This window comes from Balaenoptera acutorostrata, chromosome 20, assembly GCF_949987535.1.
Source record: "Balaenoptera acutorostrata chromosome 20, mBalAcu1.1, whole genome shotgun sequence".
NCBI lineage: Eukaryota > Metazoa > Chordata > Mammalia > Artiodactyla > Balaenopteridae > Balaenoptera > Balaenoptera acutorostrata.
The window spans coordinates 44,276,525-44,288,526 of record NC_080083.1 but is presented as its reverse complement, the minus strand read 5'-3'; the positions used below and the strand labels follow the sequence as shown (position 1 = coordinate 44,288,526).

Below are 12,002 nucleotides of genomic sequence, written 5' to 3'. Positions count from 1 at the left end.
ACTGAGCACTGCACTTAACCACCCTCAGTGGACCACGTCCATGAGCCAGCTGGACCCTCCTAGGTGAGCAGACTTCCCACTTCTCCAGCAGCTGCTGTGCTGGACACCCCAGTCCCACTCTTTCCTGGTAGCTGGCCTAGTCGGAGAAGGAGATAACTCACCTCTTGTGCCTTAGTTAAAGCCCCTGCCCAGTGTGACGGGAGAGCAGTGGGAGGGGTAGGCTTCCATGTGCTTCCTCTTCCGCATTCAGGCCCAATCCCGAAATGGACTCCCAAGTATTCAGTGGCAGAGCGCCTGGCCTAACTAACAAGCAACAACAGACAAAATGTTCACTTCTGCCCAGGTGTAAAAACTGTGTCTTATCTGATTCCTTGGACAAATGGGAGTCTGAGAAATGACCCTGTTGATGTCACCAGAATGAGTCAGTGGTAAATACATGCCCAGAGATAACATCATCCAGTATCCTACTCTCTGATTCTGGCTTCCATCACGCATCTGAAACTGCTCGTTCAAAGGTCACCTACAGGGCCAGCTTCAGGGGCCTGCGACCTGTGCCTCACGCCCTGCATTCAGGAGGGCCCTGCACCTGGTTTTATGATGTGCTGTTGTTGCCGTCTTGAAATTCTTAACAGTTTTGAACAAAGGAGCCCCACATTTTCATTTTGCACTGGGCCCTCACTTCTGTTGTCCGATCCTGGTCACCCATAGTCTCTTACAAAATCCAGCAAGGTTTTCCTTCTCAGAAAAGTCTCCACAGCGTATGACTCAGTCTCCTTTGTGCAAACCTCTGTGACACCCAGTCTTCTGTTCCCTTCCCTTACATTAAGAAAGGGTGGTGTGATAGGTTGGCATGGCTGCAAATGATGGTAGGGATCAAGAGGCCCTGGGGAATAAGTCGTACAAGCCCTCCTTGGCTCCCAGGCATGAAGGAGAGTTAACAGTACCAACTGGGGAGCTCAAGGCCCCAGCAAACTAAGAGAATCTGAGTCAGCTCCAATCCAGAACAGAAAATCAGTGTGAAAACTTGTAGATGACCGTATTGGACTTCAGAAACCTTGAAGAACCCCTTCCAACTCCTTGAGGGGCCATCTACCAACAGTGCAGAGAACTAACGCAGTGCCCCCTGCCAGGCAAGGAGGTCGGGCACCCTGCGAGGAACCAGGAGATGAGGTCCTCTGGAGAGAGAGAGACAAGTTTTCCAAGGAAAAGGCTGAGGAAAGTTTGTTCACCATGGAAGACGGTGCACGGTAGGAGGGCAGAAGGGAGGTATGGAGCTGAAGGGAGATGAGTTCAGGAGACAGTGGATGTGAGAGGGGGCCCACCCCAGTTCTGCCCCCCAGGCCTGCCAAGCAGGGACCTTTCTGCTCAGCCAGGCTCTGGGTAGAGGGCAGAGGTTCTAAGAGGCAGAGTCTCAGCCCCGGCTGGGAGAGGAAGGATGGAGGATAGCATGTCAAGGCCTTGGAAGGGGGAGCCTGAGGCAGGGAATGGAATTGGGGCCCAGTCTTCCCAAGGCAGAGTTCATCAGGGTCTGGGATCTGCCCTCTCTTGGCATCGCCTGGCCAGGCCATGGCTCAGGTATCTGACACCTGGGGCCTGGAGTCACATGCCAGGAAACCCAACACTCTTGGGCCCCAGCCCCCAACTTCCAGCAGCTACAAGCGAGCGAGCAAGGCTTTGGAGGAGGAAGCGGGCCTCCAGAGCCGAGCAGCAGGGAGGCTACTTCCGGGGAGAGGGCAACACAGGAGAAGGCTCTCCCACCAACAGGGGTGAGAGGCTGGGAGGAGGAGGGAGAGGACAGGGAGGAAGAGTGGGGCGGAGAGGACAAAGCCGGGATGGGCAGAGGGGCAGACGTTGCAGGAGAAAGGGTGAACGGGTACAGAAGCTGGGGCCTGAATCACCTAGCCTAGCTGGATGCTGCAAAGCCCTGTTGCTGATGGGGCCCTCTGGTGCCTACCTGGCCCACCTGGCAGCCATCCAGGTAGGCTGGCTGGAAAAGCCTGTATTCCTATGAAGGAAATCAATACATGAGCAGAAGCAGACACTGAGAAGCCCCCAGACCCAGAATGACCAGTAGGGCTTTGGACCAAGAGACTTCATAGATTAGCCTTCCAGAATCAAAGAGACCCTAGAAGAGTCTCAGGCCCAGGGGACCCTCTACCCAAAGGGCCTAATAAGGAGTCTTGGACCCCAAAGAAGCAAAAAAAGCCACCCAGGCCTGAGAGAGCCCCCAAAGGAGAGGCCCCGGCCCAAAAGGAATCCACAGGGGGACTTCAGGAAGAGAATGCTAGCCGTGGGAATGGAATTCTCTTGACTCATTCTTCATTTATGTGGCTTTTTCTTCCCCAGATCCTGCTCCACTCCAGGACTATGCCAATCTGTGGCCATGCTCCCACCAGCTGGTCACCTCCTGTCCCTGCTGCTGGTGATAGGCGCAGGGGGTACAGTGCCCAGCCCCCGGCTGGCTCCCCAGGGCTGCTACGTGGCAGAAGAAGCTGGGGAGCGGACGTTCCGCTGCAGCCGGGCAGGCCTGAGGGCTGTGCCCACCGGCATCCCTAACGACACCCGCAAGCTCTACCTGGATGCCAACCGGCTGGCGTCCGTGCCGGCTGGGGCCTTCCAGCACCTGCCTGTCCTGGAGGAGCTAGATCTATCCCATAATGTCCTTGCCCACCTCTCAGAGGCCGCCTTCCAGGGCCTGGCGGGCACGCTGCGCCACCTCGACCTCTCTGCCAACCGGCTGGCCTCGGTGCCCGTGGAGGCCTTTGTGGGGCTGCAGATCCAAGTGAACCTGTCTGCCAACCCGTGGCGCTGCGACTGTGCCCTCCAGGAGGTGCTCCGGCGGGTGAGGCTGGCACCGGGCACTGGGACGGGCATCGTCTGTGGCCCGGGAGCCCGATCAGACCTCGTGGGGCAGGAGTTCCTGCCGCGGGTCGGGGAGGAAGAGCTGTGCGGCACGGGGCGGGACGGGGCCCAGCACAGCACCGACGTGGCCCTGCTGGTCACCATGGGGGGCTGGCTGGTGCTGGTGGTGGCTTATCTGGCCCAGTACGTGTGGCAGAACCGGGATGAGACCCGACGTCCCCTCAAGTGGGCCCCCGCGCTGCCTGTGCACTCTGAGGACTCCTCTACCCTCAGCACGGTAGTCTGATGACCAGGGCTCCTCTTCCGGCCCTGCACCCCACACCCCTGCTCCTATGCCCTCTCCTCTCCTCCGACCCCCTCTGCCTCCTCTGCAGCCTCTTCCCATCCCCCAATTCCACCTCCTTCCTCCTCTGTCTCACCGAAACACCTGATCTCTCTCACTCCACCAACACCATCTTTGGTGCCTGGGAGTTTTGATGCCGACTCTGGGCCTGGATTGTTCTAGACTCAGAGACCCAGAGCTTCTGAGTCCACAGTGATGGGGGGACCACAGAACAGAGAATGATGGTAGATGGCCACGTATGCTAACTTGGAGGTAGGAGCAGGCAACTTGAGAGCATGGCAGAGGTGATCTCAAAGCCTGCGCTGTATGGATGTTTGAACTGACTCTGCAAGAATGAGGGGGGCTTTGGGCAGAAGAGGGAGGCCCCCAGCTGAAAGATGGTGGACCAAGACGAAGAAGATGTAAAACAACTTGGAATGTCTGGGCAGCGGGAAGACATATCTGGGGGTTGGAGAAGAGGGCGCATAGAGGGGCGAGGGGATGGTGGGACCAAGCTGGCAGTGAGGTCAGAAAGGACCCCGTGGGCTCCTCCTCTCTTCTCCCGCCGCCTCTGCCGAAAAGCTCCCCTCCCCGCCCCTTGCCCCGTGCTTCTTGCCTCTCTCATGGCCCCAGGCTCCTCTCCCTGTACCTTCTATTGTGAGCCCCTGGCTTAGGGTTCCCTGCTTCCTTTTCTGGAGATTCCCTATCTCTTTGTTCCCTCATTTTTACCCAGAAGGGCTTCCTGAACCCTTTCCCTTGGGGGAGAAGAAGTTTCTGCTCTGCCTGAGCTGGGGATGGGTCACTAGAGAGCTGCAAGGGAGGTGGGGAGGTTTCCCATCCCCAGAACATCACTGGACAATTCAATAAAGCCCCTTTATTGATGCCCCGATCTCTTTCTTATCATTCAGTTTGCTGAACACGTGTGGCCCCGCAGTGAGGCGTGGGAGGGTGTTGAGATCTTCTCCGCCACCTCCACCACCCCTTTGGTGCGGGTGCTCCCGCTGGGCTGGGTGCCAGCTCCTCTCTCCCATCCTACCTCCCAGCTCCTGACACCAGAGTCTGTCTGCCAGGCCTGCCAGGGCCTATGCATTAATGATGATGGAATGGAAGGATGGGGCATGGGAGGGGACACGGAGGGAGGACAACAAGGGAGGAGGGAAGGAGGCCAAAGCCCAGGCGTCAGTCTCCAGCCTGCTCGGGGTGCGCAGGAAGTAAAGGAAGAGGGAGCCGGTACTCTCTTAGCAGTCTGTCCCTTCTCTCAGCGGGAGTCTGGGCAGGGGGTAGGGAGAAACTGGATGTGCCCAAAGTTAGTAAAAGAATTCCTGGGCAGAGGGGGAGGGCAGAGACCAGGTTGGCTGAAGGAGGGGGACATATGAGACATCGCTATCACCAAATAGGCTTTTCAAGGTCCCTTGCCCCTGTGAGGGTGATTCATCATGTGGCTTCCATGGAGGAAACAGCCACTTTGGGAAAGCCCTCGGGAACCCTAGTAGAAACTGAAGATAAGAACCACTGAACCAGGGTTCCACCCAACTTATGGCAGAGCCTGGGGCAGACTAGGAGGCCACTCAAGGAGTGGCAAAGAGGAATCCGTCACCTCCCCTGGTCCCTCTGACCCATCCTGACTTCCCTGTCTCCTTTCCTGCCCTGCCCCCTCCTCTCACGATCCCGAGGCTCTTCCCACCACCCCAACGCTGAGCTTCCTCACCTCATCCAGGAAACCTCAACTTGACTCATCTCAGAAGAACATGGGACAGCCCCCCATCTTCTTTTCTCAGGAGACATGGGCCTCCCTCTTCATTTCCAGAGGTGCTCAGGGATGGAGGAAAAAACTTGGATGTGGGAAGTTTCAGGCTGTACCTTTGACCGTCCACCCAGCCACATCCTGGGCTGGGCCTTAGAATCCTGGCCCCATCCCTATCAAACCCTCCATCAGTCCCTCCCCTGCCACTCTCAGAATCTGTCCCACTCTGCTCACCCACCCCCTTCTGGAATCAGGCTGGGACTCATCTCCCTAGGTTCTGGGAAATAGATTGTGGAGACCCATGGGGGTGGGAGGGTGGGGGTCGGGTGGGGCCCCGTGTCCCTATCGTTGATGCCCATTCCTGGAGGCTCATTCAACTCCCTGTCATCCTGAGCAGCGGAGATAGCATCTTTAAGGTCTGCAGAGAGTGGGTTCCCCTACCGTCACCCCTAACCCCAATGATCAGAGGTAAGTTCAGGATGGGAAAGGATCCAGGGAGGGAAGCTTTGCTTGGAGCCCAGATCAGGAGGGGTCCTGGAGCCCTGGATAATAAACGTCCCACCAGTTATCATTATGGCTCCCCTCTGGCTCCAATTTCTTTCCCTCTCTGGAGCTAGGACAGGAGGGAAAGGAGAGGGAGGCCAAGTGGGGCAGAAGATGGGGGGGCAGGGTGGGGAGGTGGCAGGCAGGTGCTTCACTGGCTCTCCTCCCCAGGGAGAGACCCTTTCACCCGAGCCAGTTGGGGTCTCTGAGTCAGAACTTGGTGCGAGGCGGGTGTCCAACGCAGTAACTTCGGCTCAGCCGATCACAGGAGACTGGACAAAGTGGGGCCGCCACAGTCTCAGAGAAGCTGCTGCTAGGACAACAGTTACTGAACCCCTAAGCCCTACCATCAGCACCCTGGCCTCTGGGTTGTGCTTGTCCTCTGGGCAGGCAGGAAGGGGTGGCATAAGTGGTTTCAGCCCCATCCTTATCTCTGCCGGAGACCAGTGATCATAGGACCAGTGTTCCGAGACGCCACATGGGCCCTGGCAAGGCAGCTGGATGGCCTCGTTTTTGTTGCCTGCTTCTGGCTCTTCTGCCTGGTACAGAGGAAAGGGAGACATGCTATGTCAAGACCAACCTCTCCCACCGGGATGTGCTGGAGCCAGGAACAAAGCTGCTTCCCTGGTGGTGCAGTGGTTAAGAATCCGCCTGCCAATGCAGGAGACACAGGTTCGAGCCCTGGTCCGGGAAGATCCCACATGCCACAGAGCAACTAAGCCCGTGCGCCACAACTACTGAGCCTGTGCTCTAGATCCTGTGAGCCACAACTACTGAGCCAGTGTGCTACAACTACTGAAGCCTGTGCGCCTAGAGCCCGTGCTCCGCCACGAGAGAAGCCACTGCAATGAGAAGCCTGCGCACCACAAAGAGTAGCCCCTGCTCGCTGCAACTAGAGAAAGCCCACGCACAGCAAAGAAGACCCAACACAGCCAAAAAAAACGGCTGCCAGCTACCAAGAGAGCCCAGCCACATGCCTGGTCCGGCTCTGATGCAAGAACTCAGGAAGGCAGATCCCGGCTTGTCATCCATGGGCAGCACCCGGGAGACGGTGGTCTGTGGGTGGGGGTGGGAGGAGAGGAGAGTCCCTCACTCAGCCCTTCCACCACCAGCTTCTGGAGCAGCAGAGAAAGCAGATGCTGCCCTCAGGGAGCCCCAGTCTGAGGAGGAGAGCTATGACCCTATCTCTCAGGGAACCCCCAGACTAATGGAAGAAATAGGGTTCTTTCTCTTTGGGGAGCTCTGATGCTGGTGAGACCAAGACATCCCCCAGACACAGAGACTGAATCACCTAAAAGTCTAGTTATCTACTAAAGGAAGTGGAGAGAGAACAAACCGAGTACCAGGGAGCTGAGGGAGGCCGTTAAGAAGTAGTGCCCCACCTTTCCTGTCCTGGGCTCCTGTGCAGACATTCCAAGTGCAACCCTGAATGAGGGGTGTCAGTATCAAAACCAAGAGAACCCAGGCAGCTTCTTCCAAGTACCTCCCCCATTAGACTATGGGGAGTTCCAACCAGAAACAGTTTCCCCTCATTTCTCTGAGGCCCTGTTATCAGCAACCTCGGTTGCCTGTAAGGCATGATTTCCCAAACCAGGAAGGCAGAAAAGCAAGCAGACAGAGCAAGGCGTCTGAGCTGCCAAAGCGGATGCCACCACAAGTCCACTGGCTCGTTCAACAAACATTTATTGAGTTACTACTATATACCAGGCGCTGCAGATTCAAAGATGAGGAAATTGTGGTGCCCATCCTTGGAAGACCTGACAGTTAGTGATGACAGCCCGGGCGACAGAGGTGTGCGCAGGGGCCACGTGAGCCCAGAAGGGGCATCTAAAGCAAAGGTTCAGGTACTTTGTCCACAGGAGCACTCACTCAGAACCCATTTATTTTGCCTATTTTTTAAAATCTTATTTTACATAGAGTTCTAATAATTTTGGAACTATGGTTTCCTTGATACAACAGGTTAGAAGCAGTATATTTGAAGTAGGAAAAAAGTTCACTACAGATAGAATAACAGCAGGGAGTATCAACAGCCTGACAGCAGGGAGAGACATTACTAAAAGTATTTTTAAGAACTCAAAAAGTGGGCTTCCCTGGTGGCGCAGTGGTTGAGAGTCTGCCTGCCGGTGCAGGGGACACGGGTTCGAGCCCTGGTCTGGGAGGATCCCACATGCCGCGGAGCAACTGGGCCCGTGAGCCACAACTACTGAGCCTGCGCGTCTGGAGCCTGTGCTCCGCAACAAGAGAGGCCGCGACAGTGAGAGGCCCGCGCACCGCAATGAGGAGTGGCCCCCGCTTGCCGCAACTAGAGAAAGCCCTCACACAGAAATGAAGACCCAACACAGCCATAAATAAATAAATAAAGGAGTTCCTTTAAAAAAAAAATAAAAAAAGAAACTTGTAATACCATCTAGGTAGAGTATCTGCCTCTCTGCCTCCTTTGGGTTAAAGGATCCTGATTGATAATAAGGAGGTTCCAAAAAAAAAAAAAAAAAAGCAACGCAGTAGGGCCCTGTAATGTCTTCTTTTTTTAAATTTATTTTATTGAAGTATAGTTGACTTACAATGTTTTGATAGTTTCTGGTGTACAGCAAAGTGATTCAGTTATACATGTATATACATTCTTTTTTGTTTTTTAATATTTATTTATTTATTTTATTTATTTATTTGGCTGTGCCGGGTCTTAGTTGCGGCACACGGGATCTTTTTAGTTGCAGCATGCAGGATCTTTAGTTGTGGCATGCAAACTCCTAGTGCGGCATGTAGGATCTAGTTCTCTGACCAGGGATCAAAGCCGGGCCCCCTGCATTGGGAGCACGGAGTCCTAGCCACTGGACCACCAAGGAAGTACCTACATTGTTTTCCATATTCTTTGCCATTATGGTTTATCACAGGATATTGAATATAGTTTCCTGTGCTATACAGTAGGACCTTGTTGTTTATCTATTTTATATATAATAGTTTGTATCTGCTAATCCCAAACTCCCGATCCATCTCTCCCCCACCCCTCCTCCTCCTTGGCAACCACAAGTCTGTTCTCTATGTCTGTGAGTCTGTTTTTGTTTTGGAGATAAGTTAATTTGTGTCATATTTTAGATTCCACATATAAGTGATATCATATGATATTTGTCTTTCTCTTTCGGATTTAGTACGATAATCTCTAAGTCCATCCATGTTGCTGCAAATGGCATTATTTCATTTCATTCTTTTTTATGCCTGAGTAGTATTCCACTGTATATATGTACCACATCTTCTTTATCCATTCATCTATTGATGGACATTGAGGTTGTTTCCATGTCTTGGCTATTGTAAATAGTGCTGCAATAAACCCTGGGGTTCATATATCTCTTCAGATTACAGTTTTCTTCAGGTATATGCCCAGGAGTGGGATTGCTGGATCATATGGCAACTCTATTTTTAGTTTTTTTGAGGAACTCTGTACTGTTTTCCATAGTGGCTGCACCAATTTACATGTAGTGTCTTCTAAATGATCCTGTGTGGACAAATTATTCTCCCTGCCTCTAAAGGGCCTATGGATGTTGGCAAAATGCATAATATTAATCTCACTGACTTTGAGTTACCTGCAAAAAAGGTCAAATCTTGGAGTGTCCACTTTCAGGGACAGGGAGCCGGTGATGCATTTGAGAAAGTTTCCCTCCTATCAGGGCAGAAGTAAATAATGCAGAACGACTATTGGAAAAATGCTTGTTCTACCAGGGCTGCCTCCTTGTTCCTGCCTCCACGGGACCAAGATCTGCCCTGACGCTGTGCAGAGTAGCCCAGTCTCCCTGGAAACGACAGCCCTTTGGATGGGTGAAGATGGCTCTCCAGCACCTGATTCAGCACATCATGGTCCTTCTCTGTTCTTGTCTCTCTGTCCCTGATTAATGTCCCACAGTCACCACCACACCCACACACCTGCCTCAGGTCCCTGGAAAATCCAGTTTATCTCCTCCCAGTCACAATACTCATTTCTGCACTTATGACAATTACTCTCTTCCTCTTTTAGAATGTTTAAAAAAAAACAAAAAACCTCAAGTCCCCACACTAAAACTAATGTCTGAAGTCAGCACTCAATTTTCATTCATTTTAGGGGTCGGGGCAATTTATCATGCAGAGTCAAGCCATCAGGGAAGGTTCTCTCAAAGGATGTATGGGAACAAGCACAAGGGCATGGTGTCTGTCCTGGAGAACCAAGAAAAGACTCCAAGATCACCAAGACTGCAGTCGTAGGGCTCCTGGTGAATATCTCTGTCACAGTCAGCAGCAAATGTCAAAATTCCACGGACATCCAAAACCTCAGCATTGTGAATGATCTGGAAAACCTAAGAAGGGGTGAGCTGCCGAGTGAGGTGGGGAGGCAGGTTGAGGATTCAACCTCACCTTCATGCACCAAGGGGCATGCCCCCGCCCAGAGTGGTTCAGGCTAACAGAGCTGGCAAAGATCTTCACTTTACAAAAGGGCCCAGAGAGGGATGGTGAGTTGTCCAAGGTCACACAGGGAGTCAGGGAAGAAGCAAGACTAGAACCCACAGGTCCCCTGTCCCTCTGAGACACACACACACACACGCTTCCTTCCAAGGGAATGGGCTGAGGGAAGGGTAGACCTAGGGGTGCCACTGAGGGAGCTGGACATGGATCGGAAGAGAGCCCCACCCACTCCGAGCCAGCTCCACCCCCGCAGCACAAGAAGCTAGGAAGCTTCAGGAGCATGGGGAAAACCTGTCTGTACCTGGTGAGCGAGGCTGTGAGATGCTGAGGGAAGCCACCCTGGAGGAGGGGAGCAGGACTGGAGCGGCCATTCCATCCCCCTCCTCACTGCTGCTGGGTTCAGAGTTGGGAACCTCCAAGATGCTTTCCATGCCCCACCCCATCCATACACACGCTTGCCCCAACTCCTTCCCTCCCACAGCCCTTGAATCTCCCCTGCATCCTTGCCTATCATTAGGGCATCCTAATGTACCTCTCTCCCGTCCATACCTGCCTCTCATCCAGTTCCCCCTAATAATGGCATCTTCATCTTTTATAATACCGCTCTTCTCTTTTCTAAGGACTTTTCCATCTATTATTTCACATGAGATAGGTAGGCTACTTGTTATTGCAATCCCCGTCTCACATGTTTAGGAAACTACCTCGGAAAAGTCCAGTGGCTCACCAGCTACTCAGTGGGGAATCCGTGAGCAAAACCCAGGCTTTGAGACTCCAGCCGGTGCTTTCCCCTCACAGCTCCAGCCCCTTCTGGACTTCTCACCTCCCTCTGCCAAGTTCCCCTCTCTTCATTTCTCTTCCATCTTCCCCCACCACCACCTGCCCCTTGACAACCTGTCTTTCCCCAGGGCTCTCTCAGTCCCAACACCACCATCAGCCTATCCCAAGCAGTAGTCACTGGGTAGAGCAGGGGGTGCCCTGGGTGGAAGCCGGCTAAATGTGAAGGAGAGGAGGGGAGGCAGACAGCCCAGGGTTGGTGCCCCAGTCTCAGGGCTGAAATCTGGGAGGTGGGGGTCTTCCATTCCTCTTTAGGCTCTCCCCCCAAACCAACTGATGACCCCAGCTGCCACCTCAGGCCCTTCCCACCCTTTCTGTGCAGCTCCCTAAAGCATACACCTCTCACCACTCCTCCCCTCTCGGAGACCACACTATGTGGGTATGTGTGGTGAGGTGAGCCGGCCAGGAAAGGCAAGGAGTAGGGAGTCAGTGACAGCCAGTGCCCCATTTCTGAGCCCTCACAGACATCCTCCCATTCAAGGACCAGAACCTGAAGCTGTTCCCCTCTGAAGGTGAGAGAAGCTGAAGGACTCTTCTTCCCTCCACATCCCATAATGTGATGGGGGCTGGGGAAGGGTGGACAAAGTCTCAGAAGGTGAGACTGACACAAAGATCCCCCTTCTCCAGCGAAGGAAAGAAACCGGTCAAGTGAGGAGTTCAAGCCCAGAACCCTTTCTCAAAACCCTGGGGTGCTGGTGGGTGGGATGCAGAGGGGTCTCTCAGGATGCAGTGATGATGGGCATCCCAGCCATGGGTTTCCTGGGCCTTTAAGTGCATCCTGCCCCTGCCCCAGGCTCCACCAGGCTCTTCTAGGCAGGATGAGGCTGAACCCACCCAGGGCTGTACCACCGGTCAGGAGGACGCCTCTTCCTTGAGGGCTCTCAGTCCTCCTTCTTCGGTCACAGTCACCCGTGGTGTCCCTTTCCCCTCTGCAGGATCCTCAACGTCCATCAAAAAATACTGTAAGGAGCTGAGCTCCCCCGTCACCCCACACCAGACCCTGCCCTGATCCTCTTTTCCTGGGGAAGGGTACTTGAGGGAGACACAGGACACCAAGCCTCAGAAGGGGGCCTCTGTGCCCGGGGGTGGGGGGACCCTCTGGGTGAAGTTATGTGAAGGCAGACGGGGCGAGGTAGGGTCCTAGTCACCACTGTCCTGTACTCATAGCTCTGTCTGGGCATGAGCCGGTCCCCCGGGAGCCCACGAGGTTTCGGGAACTACAGGCTTAGGTGGAGGAGGAGCTGCTGGCGCTGAAGGGCCTGACCCGGA

At 54.1% G+C, this 12,002-nt stretch overlaps 1 protein-coding gene across 1 annotated transcript; it reads left to right on the top strand.

Annotated features, from left to right (window-relative positions):
• The first annotated feature begins 40 nt into the window (after positions 1 to 40).
• Positions 41 to 3,148, top strand: LRRC3C (leucine rich repeat containing 3C). The gene is made up of 2 exons (XM_007177633.2): positions 41 to 63; positions 2,347 to 3,148. The coding sequence occupies exons 1-2, from the start codon at positions 41 to 43 to the stop codon at positions 3,146 to 3,148; spliced, it is 825 nt and encodes a 274-aa protein (XP_007177695.2).
• The last annotated feature ends 8,854 nt before the right edge of the window (positions 3,149 to 12,002 follow it).